At 40.5% G+C, this 21,142-nt stretch overlaps 1 protein-coding gene across 1 annotated transcript; it reads left to right on the forward strand.

Moving 5' to 3' along the window:
* The first annotated feature begins 625 nt into the window (after window positions 1-625).
* On the forward strand, window positions 626-1,992 carry LOC128265889 (homeotic protein female sterile-like). The gene is made up of 3 exons (XM_053002104.1): window positions 626-708; window positions 771-1,131; window positions 1,303-1,992. Exons 1-3 carry the CDS (start codon window positions 626-628, stop codon window positions 1,990-1,992), a joined length of 1,134 nt encoding a protein of 377 aa, XP_052858064.1.
* Window positions 1,993-21,142: the final 19,150 nt, after the last annotated feature.

Here is a 21,142-nt window from a genome sequence, read left to right on the forward strand (position 1 = left end):
ATCAGGCGCGCCACTACAATCTCCGGAGGCGCCCTTGGAAACCACAGATCGGAGACACGGTATGGGCCAAGGAACACCATCTATCCAAGGCGGCAGAAGGATTCGCGGCGAAACTGGCCCCCAAATACGAGGGACCGTTTAAAATAATTAATTTCGACTCTCCGGTTATTTGCAACCTACGGCACGAACACACGGGCAAAGAAAGGAAAATACACATAAGCCAGTTAAAACCGCAAAGCAAAGAGGGGCAGTCTCAACAAATCCGGCGTATCGGAGGAGCACTGTACTCTAACCGAAGAAAGGGGGAGGACGGTACACGGTATCGAAAGTAACGGTCAAGCACACACACACAGGCACACACATCAGGAGCGCGAGAGCGGGACAGGAGGGTTAAAAAGCCGTAGGCACCGTTACCGGCTAAACGCACAAATGCACGGGTTGCGTAGGAGGCGTGTACACGGAGGGCACCGTTACTTTGAAACATTACACGGACACAGAGCGGAGAGCGAGTCCAGTTACCAGTACACGTCTCCGCGAATAACGGAACCGAGGATACGCGGAAGAACCGAGGTTTCGTCAGCGACTGCGCTGCATGGTTCAGGTCTTTCCAAACAAGATAGTCATCATGAGCGCACGCAGCAGTAACACCCAACAACAAGTGGAGCACGAGGTGAGGGAGGAGCGCGCCAGAGAACAGCCAGTGGCGAAGTGGAGACGGGACTCCGACTTCTGGCGTCCCCCCTGGTGTCGCGATCCCCGTCACCGGTCAGCGAGGCTGACGAGGAGTCTACCGGGGAGATCTCGGACGTGGAGTTGCCGGCCGAGGAGGAGGATGTAGGCCCGAGCGCGACGGAGGTCGGAGAGGTCGTCGACATCTCCTCCGATGAGAGTGGACCGGAGGACGCGAGTGAAAAGGGGACGGAGACCGTCAGTCCCGAGGTGTCCTCGGACGAGGACGACGCGGCGCGACGAGCTGCGAGGGACCGAATGGTCTTCCGCCGGTTAAGCCGGGCGACGGCAGGGCTCGGGAGGATCTGCCTAGGGCAGATACCACCGTCGGGCAAGCCCAAGGAGTGGGCTCGCATCTTGGAGGAGCGGGCGATCACTGTCCGCCAATGGGAGGCCCGGCGGGTGGCGAGGAGGGCAGCAGTCGCCGCGTGGCAGCAGAGGCTGAGGGACGCCGAGGCAGAGGAGGCCGCACTCTGGGACCCCCAACCGCTGCAGGAGCAGCAGCCACAGGAGCAGCCGCCGCAGGAGCAGACGCCACAGGAGCAGCCACAGCCGCCGCAGGAGCAGCCACAGCCGCCGCAGGAGCAGCTGCAGTCGCCGGAGGAGCAGATGCAGCCGCCGCTGTCCACCACGTGCGCCGACGCCACCTCCACCGCCACCCCCGCGATCGCCGTCACCGCTGCCACGCTCACCATCACCACCACCATCGCCGCCGCCGAGGCAGCAGGAGTGGCACCTGCCACAGGCGCAGGTCGCGCAAGCGCTGCGGACCGACATGGTGGAGGGGCGGCGGTGTCATCAGCAGACGGTCACGTGGACGAAGCCCGCGCCCGAGGAGGCAGCAGAGGAGGCCAGGATGCGGGAGGCCATCGAGTAGCGGCGCCCACCGCCGTTGAGCCCGCGCGATCCGAGGGCCAAGTCGGCGAAACGCGTCGCGAAAACGGCCGATCGCGAGGGACTGGAGGTGACGCCCGAGAAGGAGCGCGAGGCCCAGGAGGGGCTGGAGAAGGGGCCATGGGAGTGGCCATCACCGCCGGAGACGTCGAGGGACGCGGCGCCACCCCCGAAGCTGGCGCGGCAGACCTCGTGTCCGGAGCCGCGAGCCTCACCGGCGAGGCCGACGCTGCGGAGACAGCAGTCGGAGGGCGCGGAACCGTGGTCGGAGGTTCCGGAGGAGGAGTGGCCGGCGCGGGTGGCCTAAGAAGCGCGACGGCAGCGAGTGGGCCAAGCTCATGCTGGACGGAGAACAGCGCTACCGAGTGAAGGTAGCAGGGGGCCGGGTGCGGGTGTTTAAGGCCCAATAAATCGGATCCCAGCATTGAAGCCCAGCAGTTGTTATTTGGGTAGGGGATCACACAACAGCACAATACAGGAAAAAAAAGAGTGGTCCACCGCAGCAGCCGACCGTGGAACGGGGGTCATGGTCATGGTGTCGCTGTAAAGAAAAAGTCGTTAGTTAAAGGAAAATTAAAAGCAGCAAGTTTACTTACCAGTTTTTCCAAAACGAACGTGACGAAACGTGACGAAATTAGGGACGGGGGCGCCAGGCGATAGGCGGTCGATCGATAGTTGCGATCGATGGGTACAAAAAATACTGGATTTCTCAAGAAACGGTCACACGGAGGCAACTTAAGACAACGGAAACGATAACGATAACGGCAACAACGATGGCAATGCTGGACCCACTATCGATAAATGCGATCGAAACAGGGTCAGTAGAGTGGCCAGACGACGGGAATCGGTATGGTGATTTCAAACACGGGGAAATGTCTGGGCGGGAAATTCAAATTCTACGCGGGTAATGGTCTAAGGAACGAGATGCAGTTTTGGGAAAGTTCAAGTCTTTCGGGGAACTGTCTGGGGAACAAGCTAACGCAGCACAGCCATGGGAAAGTTAAAGGTCTTTCAGAACGCTGTCTGGGGGAGTCTTACGAGGACAGTTTAGGGAAAGTTGAAGTCTTTTGGGGAACTGTATGGGGTCAGAAGGAGAACGAGTTTGGCGGGGAATTTTAATGAACGAACAACAGGGGCGGGAAGATCACCACTTTCATAACATTTCCGAAGAAAGGGGGAAATGTGAGGAGTCTTAAAACTCCCCACAAATTCCGAGGCAGGAGAGCCGCATAGCAACAGCGAAGGAGGCGAGAATGCCGGAGCAGTCAAGGGCAACAAGGTCAAACGGTAAACAACGGACCTTGGACCCGGGCAAAGCGGAGACACCGTGGATTAACGGTACAATGCTGGACATTGGACCCTCACACGGCAAGGGCAACAGGGTCAAACGGTAAATTGGCGGACTTCGGACCCGCACAAAGAGGACGCACCGTGAACTAACGGTGAGGGAGCCTGCGATAAAGGTGGCTAGGCGAAAAGGCAGAACCTCGTTCTACCTGCTAGGCGAAACACCTTGCCGGTCCCGACAGTGAGATTCGCATAACATCCAGAGTCTCGAAGAGCCGTCACGAGTCAGATACCAGCAAGCAGTCGACGACGAGGAGCGACGCCGCGAAGGACAGCAACGAGGAGCGACGCTGCAGAGGACGACGACGAGGAGCAGCAGCAGCTGAAGAGCCGCGAGGCTTGTATAAGGAGACGAATAAAGGACAGTTACGAGCCCAACAGAACTCTGGCGTTATTCTTTGGTCAAAGACAATCATCCAATAAAAATTTGGTGGAACGAACCCATAACCTCTCTGAGCTAGCCGCCCGTTAACGTAGCGAGCGAGAATACATAGAAATCAGGTCGTTACAATGTGTTCCTCCAATAAAGTGGAAAAAATTATTATATCGTCTAAATAAATTAACAATCTTTTTAGATTAAATCTTCCAAAAGGTTGTTCCCATCCATTCTAAAATTAAAAATTTATCATTGATAGTAATTTCGTTTAAATTCCTATAATCTACAACCAACCTAAACTTTTTCTTGCCAGACGCGTCGGTCTTTTTTGGAACGACCCAAATAGGTGAACAGTAAGGAGATTTCGACTTACGAATTATTCCCTGCTCTATCATTTCTTTGATTTGCCTATTTACATCTTTATCAACGCTCTGGGGGTATTTATATGGCTTACGATAAACTGGGTCTTCATGCTGAGTTTGGATTGTGTGTTTATTAGTACTTGTGAGAGTCAAATTCTCACCTTCTTTGTACTGAATGTCACCAATTTTAAATATAACCTTCTTTAAACTTTCAATCTCCTCGCTATTCAGATGCTGGAGCATCTGATTTATTGTTTTCGCGTAAATCATTATGAATCGCGAAGTTTACCGATTGATCTTCTGTAGAAGGTAGATTAAGGCACTCCTGTGCGGTCTTATCCTCTTCCATATCTTCCATGTTGTATCGGAGTTTGTATGTTTTTGGGCCCAATTTAATTGTTTTGTTTTCATAGTCAATTTTAGCCTTAGAAGCTTCTAGGTAGTTTCGACCTAACAAAATATCATAATTATCGGAAAATTTATGTAAATAACATTTTTGTTCGGACATGTTAAACTTGGTTTTACTATGATACTTTTATGTATTTTTACTGGACCTTTAATAGTATACACTTTTAAATCTTCTTTTGTCTCTTTTAATTAGAAAAATTTTTATTCATTATATTGATTGTATCTATCATTCCCTTATAAATTTTATAGTGAGGGACAATTTTTACATAGGGATATTTTATTTTCAGAATGTCTTTTATTTCTGACCGAATTGGATTTTTGGATGTCTTATGACCACTCGTAGGTTTTACGAAACGTAGATTCTTTTGCGAATATTTTATTAAGTGCACTTTATTCAATTCACTGATCAGGATAACTAGTTGTTTAGTATATCCTTTATTGATCAGTACCGTTTTTTAAAAGGACTTTTATTTTTAGATCCTACCAACTGCGCCAATTATAAGTTTGCAACTTCGATAAAATAAAAAAATATAATTTTATTTTATTCAACTGATGGTTACAGGGTTTTACTTATTAATGAAGAACACTGACCTATTAGATTGAGGTCTCAAACTGAACTTAACTTGCTGATCTGATTCTCTTGACTATCAAACCTCGGTCTCGAGCTTTTTGGGTTTTGAGTGAGTTGTGAAATTGTTCTGAGAAACTTTCGGTTTCTTTTGAGTGAAACTTTAATTAATCTCGGATTCAAGTGCCTTGACTCTTGGATACAAGTGCGCTCTTAGATTTTACGACTTTGAAATGCATCTGCGAGCCGAACTTTGATTATCTTTGAACGTGTGAACGTGACAATTCTAGAAGACAATCTAGAAGATTTTTGGAATCTATTTAATAGATTTGAAATGACCGATACGCCAGGCATAAGTGAAGTGGCGAGTCAAGAATTAGAAAAGCAAGTTTTTTGACCAAAGAATTAATAAAACAGATTGTTTCAACAGAGTTAAAATCTTTACAAAATGAAATAGAAACAATAAAAACTGAAATTCAAACGAATGTCAGCAAAGTAGAAGATTATAAAATTGAAAAAGTTGAAAATTCCATAAAATGAGAAGAATTCTATGAAATCATTAAATCAGTTACAGAATTTAAGGGGAACTTGAAAAACATGTGAGTTGGAGGGAAGCAGTAGAAAACGCAATGAGTCAGTTTATTCAAGAAAGTAAGCGATATTTCGCAGCACTAACAATATAATGAACAAGATAACCGGAAAAGCAAATGATGCTCTAACCATCTGTTTGCGCACTCAGCGCTTGTATTTAAATCACTAGTTGTAGGGCTAGAGCGGGAGCCAATAAAGCTTTCGTCTGTTCACTCTTGCGAATTCGCCCCGTCTCTCGCCACCGTAGCATAAGTTAGGTTCTAAGAGAAATTATTAAAATATAATTGTTAGTGATCCATCGAACATCATCGTAGCCACTCCTTTTCGTCGCGCTTTCGACATAGTTTCACAATTTTTCGCAAATTAAAATCGTCTCGAACTACTGCGTTCACAAAGTTTTCGCGTTGTTAATACAAAATAGTATTAAATTTTTCATGGTGACCCCGACGTGATCAGCAGTAGAGTTCGCGAGTTTTAATTTTTTTTGTCGGTGAAAACTATAAACAATACCAACAACAACCAATTTATTCGTGTCGGTTCGGCCAATAAATTAAATTCAATAATTTCGTCGCTGGAAATTTTCTGCCGTTCTTGAAGTTGCGCCTGACGTTTCGGCAATTTTAATTGCTCAATTTGCTGCTGCCGCCAAATGGAAGACAAAAAGGAAGTTGCAATTATCAAGTCGGCCATCCAGGTATAGAGTGCCAAAAGTTGAAAGTTAATCTGTGGCGTTTTGTCAATTGTGTTTTGGCCCATCTTTCAACTTTTTGCATTCGTGTAAAAATCGGTAGATAGTGAGCATTCTAACCAAGAAATAAAAATTTGCATGTACTAACAACCAAAATTCTACAATAAACATAATCTATTTCGAATTATATGTGAATCGCTTTGGCCAAAGAACAAGCAATAAAATACTCGTCGTCGACCCAATTAGTGCGAACTTAATTCCCCCAACTTTCGTCGTAGTGAGCACCAATTTAGGGTATAAATAAAAATAGCTGAAAAAAAAGTGCAAATTGTGAAAATTGAAGCTCTCAGAAAATTAGCGGCAATAACTTTCGCTGCAGTTTGTCCGAACATTTCCCGCGCTTTCAGAATTTTCCCCCGCATTTTGGCATCAGGCTTATATATTCGTTGCCCTTAGTTATCGGTCAGTGTATCATTCTCCGTTAGCATCTGCATAGGAAGAGCCGCTAGCCGTACTCGTTGATTTTTTATTTTATTATTTAACAAAAAAAAAAAAAAATAATAATTTAATAAAAATAAATATTTAACACCTCTTCGATACCAACCAAATAAATACAAATAAACGCAATGGCAACTAAGGATATCGAAGAGCTTAAACATCAACGAGATGTTTGCATGAAAAGTATTAACCGAACTTATCGCCACTTAAAAGAAGCTAAATTATCTATAAATCCGGTCGAGCTTGAGTGTCGATTGGAGATTCTAAATACGCACATTGAAAATGCTTCACTTTTGCAAAACCAAATAGAAGTGAAAGATACAAAAGATGTATACCGCGAAGAGTTGGAAGAGAGGGCCGTAATGACAAAGTCATTGCTGATTTCAATTTTAAATAAGTCCAAACAAAATAATATCGAGAAATCCGCTCCGCCAGCAAATCGCCCGCCTCAATGCCGTCTGCCGAGCGTTGCACTCCCAATTTTTAGCGGAAAACACTCCGAATTTAAAAATTTTATAAGCCTTTTCGAAACTTTCGTTGACAAAGATGACACTTTACACGATATTGAAAATTCAATCATTTAATTTCGTGTTTAGCTGGAGACGCTTTAGGAACAGTTAGGGCCTTCCAAGTCACTGCGGAAAATTATCCCAAAGCCCTTGCTAGCCTGAAACGGGTGTACTATAATGATTGTCTTATTTTTTTTGACAACATATCGACACTTTTTAATTTGCAAAAAATTTCCCTGCCTTCAGCTACAGCCTTGAGAACCCTCATCGACACGGTCACAGCCTTGTATGACTCCTTGCTGTCTATTGGGGATGATAGACGCATTACTAATGCCATTTTAATACATCTGGTAATGAGCAAGGTCGATGCAGGAACTAAAAGAAAATGGGAAGAACAGTTAGATTATACTTCGCTTCCACTTTGGAGCGAATGTGAGGCGGCCCTCAACAGGCGATACCAACACATGGTAGCAGAAGAGGCTTCCAAGCCCAAAACTGTTCAGCAGGCCCAATCTAACCCTAAGAAGAATGGAAATAGGAGTTTTTCGTTTGTCGCTGCCAGGAACGACTCTGTTCAATGCATGTATTGCAACTCAGCTGAACATCAGATTGAAACTGCGCTTCCTTCGCAGCCCTGACAGTTCAGCAAAGATTCGATTTCGCTAAAAGAGCACCCTAATGCATTAACTGTTTAAGAAAGGGTCACACTGTCAAAAAATGCAAATCGAACAGATGTAGAGTGTGCAATTCCTCACATCACACTTTGCTACATATATATGCCCCAAACACAAATCTCGCGTTGCCACCTCCTTCTCAGCCCACGCTCATGCAGGAGTCTCCATCCACTTCGCATGTTTTGCATGCGAATACATCGGATCACCGTATTTATATATAGATGTTACGTCGGCGTATTAGTGCCCAATCCAAAAATCTTGGGCCGAGAGAGTTGCGCCCTGGGTAGGCACGCTGAGTGCCGGCTCAGCTCGCCGGATGGGGCGGCTTCTTTGGAAACCACTCCCTCCCCTACATAACGAGAATAAATTTATCGTTCCTTAAGAAAAAGATAGAGATCGTTCAGTTCGTTTTGTCATTTGTCGACGCTGCCCACAAGCTTCTCAAGTAGCTAGTTCGAGCGCTTGACCGAATTTCGATCGGCAGCGTGTGGCTGTTTTACCCTGCCCCTTCATACCTGCAGTATGCCGATGGATCGCCGCCGGCCACTGCAATGCGATCCCCTGTTGTCAATGTCGTCAGTCGAAAGTTACGTCATTGTTCTGACCCGAGTTTTTACATTTGCGCCAGCTCCCCTTTTATTAACGTTTACCAAGACATTATTGAGTTCTGCTTCATATTATAATTTATTGGAAAGATTTTTCATTTATAAGGTGCGCATTTAATTAAAAAATAAAGAGTAAATTAGGGCGCCAAATTACTTAAATTGGGAAATATATATATAATAAAACTGTTGAGAATGAATAAATTTTTAAGAATAATATTTTTGAGATAATTTATAAAAATAATAATATGGATCTTACAGGACTTTAAATTTAATGTATGAGGATAAGATATATATCTAAATGTTTAAGTTGCACATAGATCTAGGTATATACGCATATGTATAAATATATATAGATATACTTTTGCTTGAAAGTAAGTCGAACACAACTCACTTACCTCTTTTTATTTCCATCGCCAAGAGCTCTCATTGTGGTATTCTGGGTTTGGAAAATAAATTATACACATATGCATAAATATATATATATTAGTGCAAATTCACTTAAAATTATTAATAAATTGTTGAATTAATATATATAAAAAAAAATTATGTTAATTGACATTTCTTAGAAAAGAGCAATGTTGTTCATTTTTCACAAACAAAAAAAAGGTAGGGAAGAGTGAAAAACGGCACTCGCGATGATTGACGGTAGCACTTCTAGCAGTGGTTTCTCGTGGTGGTTCCAATTACATATAAAAACGTTGGTCTTTTGCTTGTATTTATTTGTTCATTTATTATTGATGTGTGTTATTAATTGTTCAGACGAGTTTTATAGTGCCGATATCGAAATAATTAGTAGTAAAGTAAATGTTATTTGTGCACGGGTTGATATGTTAGTGCCGGCTCCTTTCTGGCCAATTGGCGGTGACAGCTACGATTTTCTCCAGTTCGTGTCCGTGGTCCCGACGAATCAGCACAGATCGCTGGTACATCCGGAGGAGATTCAAAATCAACATAAGGATCAAGAGTCCAGTAATGAGGCACAAGACTTGTAGACTTTAGTGTATAGGTCCTCCGCGTTTACTGTTTTCGCCGGTAGTGGACCTAACGCGGTTCCGCGGTCGTTTCTGTTTCGACTCCCGATTCTATATTATCTTGGACTGTCTTCTCGATCCTAAGGTGGAGGATCTTTTATACCGGTGGTATTGCTTCCGGGTCATCGGAGTGTTCCCGCTTAGGTACAGCATTTCCCCGTTTTCTGGCTTAATGGCCCACTTCTGGATTCTGCTAATTTTCGTATTCATTGCTGCTCACACCCATTGCCTGCTGTATGTTCTTGTGAATTGCTTACTCTGGCCAATTCGTTGGTGGTTACTGAATTGGCCAATTTCGCACTCCACAGTGTCTTCTGTATCTGGTTATTTTACTTGTTTTTTTTTTTTTGTTTTATTCCTTACCCCGCCTTAGCCCGCTCCTGTAACGCGCTCGAGGGTCGTCGATGCTGATTCAGCATTGAATGCACTCGCAACAAAAAACTACAAGAAGCGATTGTAACTATGTTGTTATTGCTCCCGTAACAAATCTTTTAAAAAAAATAGGAACGATAATTGATATTCAAAAAGGGACCATCAACTATAACGGAAAAATGAGGATAATTCTTTAAACCAATTATCGCGAACAGAAGGAAAAATTATCCTTCCATTGAAAGAATATATTATAAAAAAAATACTTTGAAAAGCAAAGTGAAATTAAAACAGAATCACAAATGGTGGAAAAAAGTTTACTAAGCTTGGGATCACAGAATCCTAAGCACGCCGACGTAGAAAAATCCGTCAACAAAAATTAAATAGTTTGGGATCTTAAAATCCTGAACACGCCGACGAAGAATTATCCGTCAACAAAAAAATGTATAGTTAGGGATCAAAAAATCCTGAACACGCCGACGTAGAAAAACTCGTCAACAAAAAATTATATAGCTTGGGACCAAAAAATCCTGAACACGCCGACGAAGAATTTTCCGTCAACAAAAAGTTAAAACTAGTAGGTTTTTCGCGACCTTTCCAAAGTATATTAATTGTTAGCCGGAAAAAAAAATTAGTTAACAACTCCACGTCGCCGGACGCAGACGTGTAAATTAAATGAATGTCAAATGTAAATTGTTTTCTGTTTGTTAAGAATATTAAAATCGTTGTTATTATTTTATAGTTGTCCTGAAGATGGTTGCCGAAGAGCATCCGAAATATATTGACAAATAACCAAATTTAAAAAAATTGTGTTATTTTTCAACATCCTGACCTCGGGCCGGCTAACAATTAATAAAAAGTTAAAACTTTTGGGAACACAAACGGCGAATCATCCGTCTTTAAGATTAAAGGATGCTGAAAAAATAAATGTTAAATTCAAATCAAGTAGAAGATTTGGAGAAAAGAATTGACACTGACATAATTGAAGAAGACCACTCTAAAATAAACCTATAAATTCCTTTTAGAACTGATATGCGGGGCGAAATAAATACAAATAACGACAGGGCCATTTATAGTAAAAAATATCCCTATGCGTTATCAGTTTCAAATTTCGTTAACAATTAAATCAATAGAATGATAAATAAAAATATTATAAGGCCGAGTAGAAGTCCTTACAATTCACCAGTACTGGTGGTCAAAACGAAGACGGTAGCCCTAAATAGACTACAAAAAATTAAATGAGAACACAATACCGGATAGTTACCCGATGCAAGACCCATCTTTTATGTTAGCCAACTTAGGAAAGGCAAAATTTTTTTCCACAATTGATTTGGAATTAGGATTCCATAAAATTCTAATTAATGAAAGACTCAAACATTGAAAAAACATCTTTTTCTATTAACAACGGAAAATTTGAATTTTCAAGCATGCCTTTCGGGTTAACGAATACGCCCAGAATTTTCCAGAGAGCAATGGATGATATTATCAGAGAACAAGTAGGAAAAACAAGCCACGTCTACATGGACGATATTATAATTTTTTCAAACACAATCGAGCAACATTTCTCAGATTTAAGTCAAATAATAGGCATTTACAAAGAGCAAATATGAAAATTTCTCTCGAAAATTCTAAATTTTTTAAATTAGAAATGATGAAGATAAAGCCATAATAATAGAAGAAACTCACAGTCGAGCTCATAGGGGGCTAGATGAAAATTATAAACAAATCAGTAGGTTATATTAATGTCCAAACTTATTAAAAAAATTGAAAGAAATTGTGTGATTTGTAATAAAAATAAATATAACAACCCCCAAAAAAAATTCCAATCGGGGAAGCCCCTATTCCAACTAAAGAAGGAGAAAATTTACATATAGATATATACTATGCCAAAAAATTTATTACTTGCTTAGACGCGTATTCAAAATACCTTGTTGTAAAAGAAATTCAAAATAAGTTAAACATTGAAACTAAGGTAATGGATCTACTTCAACAATTTTCTCAACGCAAAATTAATTATGACCGATAACGAACCTAGTTTTACCTCGGGCCAATTTAAATCATTTGCACAAAGGTGCAGACCGAAGACATAGTACTTTAAACGGACAAGTTGAAAGGGCACACTCGACACTAACAGAAATAGCTCGTTGCATAAAAAAAGAGTTTAATTTAACTAATTATTCCGAAAAAGTTATTAGAGCCGCTCAAAAATATAATCAGAGCATTCATTCCACAACAAACGAAAATAAAAATAATATAATAAAATTGATAATGATAACATTCCAATGTTAGAAACACATGATGAGAACAGAAAGGAAAAAGGTTGTCATGTAGGAGAAGTTGTTTATGAAAAAAAACCTTGGGGAACGAAACAAACTAAAAACAAGTTGTAAGGGAAAATTTGCCTAACAAAATAATAATCAACAATAGAAATAGAATTATTCATAAAGATAATATTAAATTCTAATATAAACAACAATTTGTTATTATTTTTTTCAGAAAAATGTTTTTTCAGTACTTATACTCAACCTAATTCTTTTAACAAGTTCTGAAATAATTTACTATACAAGTCACGAATACTTATTATTTAAGGACAATAACGACGTTTTGACGTACGATTCATACGCAGATTTATTTCACATAACTAATTTAAGTTTTTATGAAGAAATAATTAACTCGGAAACGAGATCTTTGATCAAAACATCAAAAACCAAAATAGAATGGGAAATTTCAATGGACTTGGAACTCATCAAATTAACTTTATCAGAAATAATTCCAAAAAGACAACAACAAGCAATTCACAATAAATTCAAAATTATTTAATGAAGTAAATTATCTTACTGAAAGTTAAAAAAATGTAGTTTTCAACGAGGAAACAATTTTACGAAAACATCGTTTGCGGTTACTCACATCTGAATTACAAAATTTATTAGATGCCATTATCTTAGCAAAAGACAAAATTTTTAATACAAAAATTTTAAAACGAGAATGAAATTAAAGAAATTTACAATCATGAAAAACAATCTGTACTATTATCTGACCTAATGGACATATCAACTTTTAAAATTTTATTAATTAATGATTTATTTGTAGTTTACATAAAATATCCCATGATTAACGGAAAATGTGCCTTTACAAAACAAGAGCTTTTGCTCAATCCGATGGATTGATAATAAATAATGAAGTTGCCAATTGTAAAAACAAAACGAAGTACTAAAAAAAAAATTAGAAAACAGCAAAGTTATTTTTTTCTTTTATTTTTTTTCCCGATTGTTCCTATGGGAGCTATATGATATAGTCGTCCTATTTTACAAAAAAAAATTAAAAACAGCAAATTTAAACATTTTTTTGTTTATTTTTCCGATTGTTCCTATGGGAGCTATATGCTATAGTCGTCCGATCCGGCTCGTTCCGATTTATATACCGCCTGCAATAGAAAGACAGTTTTTGGGAAAGTTTCATGCAGATAGCCTGAGAGACTAGTTTGCGTAGAAACGGATGGACAGACAGACGGATAGAAGTACGGACGGACAAACGCACATAGCTAATTCGACTCTCCTAGTTCTTTTTTTTTTTGCTGATCAAAAATATATACACTTTATATGGTCGGAGATGACTCCTTCACTGCGTTGCAAAGTTCTGATTGAAATTATAATACATTCTGCATGGGTATAATCAGCAATTTTCACATTGGATAAACCAATTAAACGTTAATAATGACATTATTATGTTTTTAGTTTATTTTAAGTAAGCTTGTATTTTTAAAAACAATGTTACATGAGGTTTTCTCTGGGGATACTTACAGGGTCTGCTTCAGGCGTTTAATCTCTTCTTGCATAGTGACAATCCGTAAGTATATTGGCCTGCCGATCAACAGGAGCACTAACACATATGGTATCAGAAAAGCTCCTCCCCCGTTCACGAGAGCAATTAAGGGAAAGCGCCAGACATTGCCCAGACCCACTGACAAAACGATGCAGGAGAAGAGGAACTCCACCCCCTTTCCTCACTGATCGCGCTGGCCAGAGGACTTACAGAATTACAGAATCGTTTAGGCAAACTCAATATGTAATGGATCTAGGAAAACTCCCATCTTCTCCTTCGGCGCTTTACACAACTGTACTAATGTCATTTGTCGACTTTGGATGTCCTTCCCTGGATCCTTGGGCTTCATCCATGCTTCGCTTAAGTTTCTGATACTCTGCAGCATTCTCCATATTTGCGGATTAGAGCTTATTTAGGGTACACGACAATATGAATGAAATGCAGGCAGCGGACAACAGAGAAACTCAGGTGCATCCAGATGAACGGCCACAAAACAAATGCCTGGAAAATAATAGTTCAGTTTATATAGCTTATATAGTTTTTCAAGTTCAAAGTTACATGATATTCACAGAGAACCGAAAAAAGGGCTGGACCAAATAACGCGATCAAGTTAAAATAAAATATCAAACTGGTGTCAGGCATCGACGTCAGGTTATTTTCGTGTAATCGTTAGATTATGAATTTGTATACTCTGAATTTTATAGCTCTTGATCGTTTGCTCGCTCAACAATAGAAACTCAAACCTAATCCCTAGTCATTTCAACAAAGTCAAGCCCCTCTCTGTTGTGTCTATTCTGTGCAATTTCACAGCTCAATAATTTTTAAATGTCATTCCCAGCTGGTTGTTAATGCATATATAAAATCTTTTTTTGAGAATTAATATTATACCTATCTTAAAAGTAATTTATGGATATTGCTGCAGTTGGTTGATAGGTGAAATTGTAATTATTAAAAGTTCAACGCGACAATTAATCACAGAAATTGAAATGTTTACCACGTTATGCAGTTTTTAATCCAATGTATGTCCAAATATGTTTGGAATCTGAAGAATAGTCAAAAGAATCTCTTATCTGAACGCATGCCTGTCTACGGCGAAGTCTTAGCAACCAAATGCAAGTACAGTTCGTCAAACCCGATTTAAATCTAACAGCTAGACAAAAGAGGATGACATGGGATCTTAAGAAGGTTATATTGTGCCAATGGGGATGTTGTCTTACCATAATATGCTGGGATTAAGCTCAAAGTTTGTGGGACCAATGCCTCATTTTTTTATCTCTATCAAAAACGCACTATTTAATCGGCGACCAGCACATTTTTTATTAACATTGACGAGTACTTTTTATACATACACTTGATTTTCAAAGAGTGGAATAGTCAACCGTTCCTAACAAGCTGCCTGATGCGACTAACTGGCATATAACAGGTTTAAAAAAATTAAGTGATGTTCGTCGATTGCTCACAATTTTTTAACGAAGAATCATATTTCCTGGTTATCCAGTATTCAAAATAAATTCTACGAAATTATTATGCGAATCTTAATATCTACTTAAGTTTGTGAATCAATGTGGAAAGTGTAGAAGTAGCTCTGCCATCCTGCCCCCAAAAAGCAAATCATTTTAATTAACTGTGCCAGATGCCGACTGCTAAGCCAATCAAAGCTAATCGAGTCATTAAGCCGCCGCCATAAACGAGACTTAACCAGATTTTACTTATGGGTACAAAAGAATAAGGCAATTGGCCAGCAAATACAATAAATTTGGTTTTGCTATGTCTGATAAATTTCATTGTTTAGTGTTATCTGTTGGGAATTGCAACTTCCTAAAGGGGGTTCCATGTGCTTTTGTCAATGATCTCTGTAGTGCTGATCACGGCGCCGATTGGAAGGAGGGCACGGAATGAATACCATTTTGCTGGGTTTGATGATGATTGCGGGGATGATGCAAATGAGGGCGGTGGGAATGCCTGGTTGAATGACGACGGGGACTGACTGATGCAACAGTTGGTGCTGTAGTGGCTCAAAGAATCTACGATTCGGTCGATTTGGTAGTCTCAACTCGATCGCGACGGATACTGCTCCTGTTGCAATGAACTTCACCAGCTGGCAAAACTTCAAAAAGTTGTTGCCAATAATAATCTTGGCATAATCTTGTCTGGGGAAATATTCTAATTTTAGATATAGTTGGTGAAGAAAAAGTTCGCTGCATTGCCATTACTCAATAAATTAGCTTGGAAATTAGGCCAGTTGATTTTATGATTTCACTGTGTTACAAGATGTATTCCTTCGTTTTTTATTGAAATTAATTTTCAATATGATCAACATAGTATTTTTTTCAATTTTTTTGAAATTGAATCGAATTTTTTTAAGGTTAACATTTCTTAATTTAAGTTTTTTCAGCGTTTTATACAAATTTACCATCAAGTTGAATAATTTGTGATATGTATCATTTTTATACTTTTGCAGAGGGTATAATAATTTCAGTCAGAAGTTTGCAACGCAATGAAGGAGACTTTTCCGACCCTATAAAGTATATATACTCTTGATTAGCATCACTAGGAGAGTCGATCTAGCCATGTCCGTCTGTCCGTCCGTTTCGACGCAAACTAGTCTCTCAGTTTTAAAACTATCTGCCTGAAACTTTTTCAAAAGCAGCCATAGGAACAATCGGAAAAATAAATAAAAAAAAATTATAACTGCTGTTTTTTAATCTTTGACATATATTAATGGTTAAATATTTGAGAATTACGGTTTAAATTTCATCAAAATCGGACGACTATAACATAAAGCTCCCAAAGAAACAATACAAATATTAAAAAAAATTTTTTTTTTAAATTCAACTTTTTTGTTTTGTAATATTTTTAAAAAATTCCTTTTGAATATTTTATAGTTTGACAGAGTTCAGACCTACGCTTTTAATTTTATTAAAACCAAGTCAAATAATTGAGCTGCAAATCATCATAGCTTCAACGGTTTTAAAAATTACGCCAGTCAATTATGTTTTTAATGTTTTGAAGAATACTTAATTTGTGCAATAGCTGCAAGGATATATTAAGTTCGGCTTGCCGAAGCTTGCTTCCTTACTTGTTTTACCTTAAATACGTTAATAGATTTATGTTTTTAAACATTTTTAACAAAATATAAATGCAAATTATCACTTTCATAATTTTTTTCCAAACAATTTTCACCAAAATTCAATCTCACTATGATCAATTAATTTTTTAATAATTATTTTTTTTATTTAAATTAAATGAAAGTACAATTAGAACCTATAGAACTTAGAACATAATAGGGACCATATCGAAGGCCTTGATGCAACCAAGACTGGAAAACTGGAATGATCACCTCCAGGTAGTATACTGGCCTGCCGATCAACAGGATCGATCTGATCTGATACATATGGTATCAGAAAAGCTCCTCCCCCGTTCTCCAGAGCACAGAAGGGAAAGCGCCAGACAATGCCCAGACCCACGAACATAGCGATGCAGGAGAAGAGGAACTCCACCCCCTTTCCTCACTGATCCCACTGGCCAGAGGACTTGAACTCCAATTCGCAGTTTATGACCAGGGTGCCAGGGACAATTTAGAAATGGCCTGACACGATTATAAAGATCTGCTAAAAGATGAGCTGCACACAGCTCAAGGCGAGGCAAGATTTCGTCTTGAGGGGATTTCGATTTGGCGGTCAATAAAGAAACTTTCAAACCTTCAGCAGCTTAAGTAAGAACGTAAATGCACTCTCCATAAGCTCGCATAGAAGCGTCTGCAAAACCATGTATTTGAATCGGGACTTGTCGATCTGTGTGAACGAATCGCGATACCTTAATTTTCGAAAGTTCCAGAAGCGTCGCATTAAACGTCTCCCACGATGTAAGCAAGGAAAGAGTCATCCAACCGAAATTGAAAGTAATCTTTAACATAACCACGCCAAGGGTCTTAGTTACGTCTGATTCAACCATAAGTAGCATTACAGCGCTATCAGTTGCGGATAACTCTGGATCTCTGAAAACAACTTTGAAAATTCAAAACCTGCCTCTTGCAAGACCTAAGAAACTTCGACTCAAATACTTTGCAGGTCCTCAACGCATCCCGCGCCAGTCAACAAATCGTCAACATAAAAATCATCTGAATAACCTTTGCGGCTTTTGAATGAGTTGCTTGCGCCATCTCTTCTAACCGCATTAAACACCGAATCGCCAAAAAAAGGTGCCGGCGAAGTTGCATATGTTACTATGTTTAACTTAAAGATTTTCAGGGACTCGGAAGGATCTTGTCTCCATACTATGAGCTGAAAGTTTCGGTCAGCTTCGCCACCATCACTTGGCGATACATCTTTTTCACGTCGCCACCATCACTTGGCGATCCATCTTTTTCACGTAGCCGCAAGAGCAGACTTATGCTTTCCAAACCGAAGCAGAGTCGAGTACAGCTCCTCTTGGATATTCGTGCCTGCTATAAAGATGTCATTCAAAGCTACCTGCATGGAAGTACGGCAACTTAGTTGAAGTACTTTGTTGCCGTAGAATTAATTGGTGCGGAATGAAATAGTGCAGAGTATTCGGAATTTTATGTGGCCCATTGAAACATATTCAGGAGTATGGACTTTAGCCTTGCGCGGCAAGTCCTCCACAGACCAAAATTTCTCAGGTCTTTTCTATATTTTCAGAGGCACATCACCCTGACACTATCCAGGCGAGAACTTTTGTTTTGTAAGATGGGGAGAGTTCCGGCCCCTGCTTTATCTGGCGAATAGATAAAGTACGTATCTGCGCCGATAAGCACATCTGCGCCGATAAGCACTTCCTGACTCGCGAGATACTTCCGAAAAGGGTTCCTTTTCTTGGCCATTGCGGCATCCGGTAGCGGCTGGAGGTTGTACTGGTTGTCATTGATGGTGACATCGGCCGTTGTTATTTCCGTGGTAGTGCCGGGGAGGATCGGTGGTGGCGAGTGCTCCGATGGAACTGGGGTTGGGTTCTGGCCCGCGTCGACGTGATGTGATGCCTTGGGGCGGGTATGGGACCCGTTTGGCCCCTTCGTTGGTCCTTGTTGTCCGCTGAGTAGGAGCCGGTGGGTCCAAGTGGTGGGCGATCGCCGCTGTGGGCGGCTGGGCCTGGGTGGGCTCTTCGTGTGGCAGGCGGGGCTAGCTGGAGGCACACTTGTCCGCAGATTAGGGTCGGTTGGCGACCGCTTCGCTAACAAAGCTTCTGGAGGCTCCCGTGTCGATTGTTGCCGAGAAGAGTTGTCCCTCGATGGAAACCGTGGCGACGATCCGGCCTCCCGTCAAACGGAGAGGTTGATCTAATGGTGGGGGAGCGCTGGGTGGGTCGCCGCCTGCTCCCTGTGTGTGCGAGGACCCCGGCTGTTTCCCGACTGGCGGCAGCAGTCAATGGTCCACCACGTTTCCCGCAGTCCCAGCAGTATAGGACTGGTGGGTTATGGCATTCCCGGACAAAGTGTCCCTCCTCCGCGCAGCGATTGCTGGCTCGGGCCACGTCGACGGGTGTTTCTGCCTCCTGGGAGATCATCCGGTTTGATATCGCTGGACTCGGTGTGCCGAAAGGCGTCGTCACTGGTCGTATGGGCTATCGTTTTTTGGGGCTTGAAGAAGAATGGATCTGCCAACTAAATATTTTCAGACACCCTCCACCCGCTGGTGTTCCCTGCTTGATCCGGATGATAACCAGAAATATTTTTCATGATCCAAAAATCGGACAACAACTGGCTGTTCCCTACTCGCGACTTCACAATCACGTGTATTTTCCTTGGGCTTGGGCATTAGCTCAACCAATTCCTCGCAAGCTCATGCACACGTCCTCTCTTGTAATTTTGAGCGAGAGCAACTGCCAACTCTTTCAGCTCCAACTCTTTCACTTCTATTTGGTTCTGAAAAAGTAAAGCATTTTCAATGTGCATATCTAGAATCTCTTATCGACACTCAAGCTCAACTGGATTCATAGATAATTTAGCTTTGTTTGAATGGCTATACGTTCGGTTAATACTTTTTATGCACACATCTCGTTGGTGTTTAAGCTCTTCGATATCCTTGGTTGCCATTGCGTTGATTTGTATTTATTTTTGTTGGTATCGAAGAGGTTTAACATATTTATTTTTATTAATATTATTTATTTGTTAAATAATGTAAAAAAAAAACCAACGAGTAAAATGGGAGCTAAGTTCCGAGAGAAGTACAGGAAAATATATTTAAATAGGGTTTTTACATTTTTTTACATAAACCCTGCGACAGTAATATACCGAACGCACCGACTGTAGGAGAGCTAATGCTCAAGCTCAAGCGTACCGAAAAAACTAACAAAAGTTTAAGCAGACCGAAAATTGCACTGCTGCAGCGATCGAGATCGAAAACGACCAATGACAACTCAAAATAGCGGATGCGGTGTCGGTATGCGTGTGTATGTGTACTCGGCTAGCGGCTCTTCCTAGGCAAATGCTAACGGAGAATGATACACTAACCGATAACTAAGGGCAACAAATATATAAGCCTGATGCCGAAAGGCGCGCAAAAATTATGAAAGCGCGGGAAAATTGTCAAGTAAATCATAATTTAAATGTTTTCAAAAGTATTTAATTAATGCAAAAGCTGCAAGGGTATATGAACTTCGGCTTGCCGAAGTTTGCTTTCCTTCTTGTTTAACTTTACCATTTAGAACTTTAAAAATCTTAATCTTTTTTATACTTTTTTATCACTTTCTTTTATTTATTTCCTAACGATTTTATGACATTTTTTATTGAAATTAAATTTTTTCAATTTTGTTGAAATTGAAATTACATTTTTTAATATAAATTTTTTCAGCGTTTTAAACAAATTAACCATTAAGTTAAATAGTTTCTGATTTGTATCATTTTTTTACTTAAATACATAATAGATTTAAGTTTTCAAACAAAAAATTTTATGACTAATTTTTATCAAAATTCCATCTCAATATAATCAATTAATTTTTTAATAATTAATTTTTTTTTAATTAAATGAAAGCACAATTTGAAACATTAGAACTTACCTTTCATAAAAGCAACCATATCGAAGGCCTTGATGCAACCTTTAGGTAGTATACTGGTCTTTCGATCAACAGGAGCAGTATCACATATGGTATCAGAAAAGCTCCTCCCCCGTTCTCCAGAGCAATGAAGGGAAAGCGCCAGACATTGCCCAGACCCACGGACAATGCAATGCAGGAAAAGAGGAACTCCACCCCCTTTCCCCACTGATCCCGCTGGCCAGAGGACTTGGACTCCACTTTGCAGTTTATGGTAGGCTTTTTGAATTACAGGATCGTTGCTGCGCTGTACATAACTAAACTAATGTCCTTCCCTGGATCCTTGGGCTTCATCCATGCTTCGCCTAAGCTTATGGTACTCTGCAGCATCACCCATATTTGCGGATTAGAGTAATTTAGGGTACACGACAACATGAATGAAATGGAGGCAGCGAACAACAGACAAGCTCAGGTGCATACAGATAAACGGCTACAAAATAAATGCCTGGAAATAATAGCTATGTTTATATAGGTCAATTTCTCAAGTTCAAGGTTACATGTTATTCACATAATCACGCGCAAAACTAGACGGTTAAAAATATCAAAGACCTCAGGCTATTTTCGTTTATTCCTTAGTTTATGAAAGTCAACAAAGTCAAGCTCCTTTCTGTTGTTTCTATT

The sequence above is a fragment of the Drosophila gunungcola genome, unplaced genomic scaffold (genome assembly GCF_025200985.1).
Source record: "Drosophila gunungcola strain Sukarami unplaced genomic scaffold, Dgunungcola_SK_2 000172F, whole genome shotgun sequence".
NCBI lineage: Eukaryota > Metazoa > Arthropoda > Insecta > Diptera > Drosophilidae > Drosophila > Drosophila gunungcola.

Bases quoted from the DNA above. Each gene is read 5' to 3' on its own strand.
- LOC128265889 (XM_053002104.1), top strand. From the start codon at position 626: ATGAGCGCACGCAGCAGTAACACCCAACAACAAGTGGAGCACGAGGTG. The intron at 709-770 runs GTGGAGACGGGA...GTCACCGGTCAG, and splicing joins AGAGAACAGCCAGTGGCGAA to CGAGGCTGACGAGGAGTCTA. The intron at 1,132-1,302 runs GTGGCGAGGAGG...GAGCAGCCACAG, and splicing joins GCCAATGGGAGGCCCGGCGG to CCGCCGCAGGAGCAGCTGCA.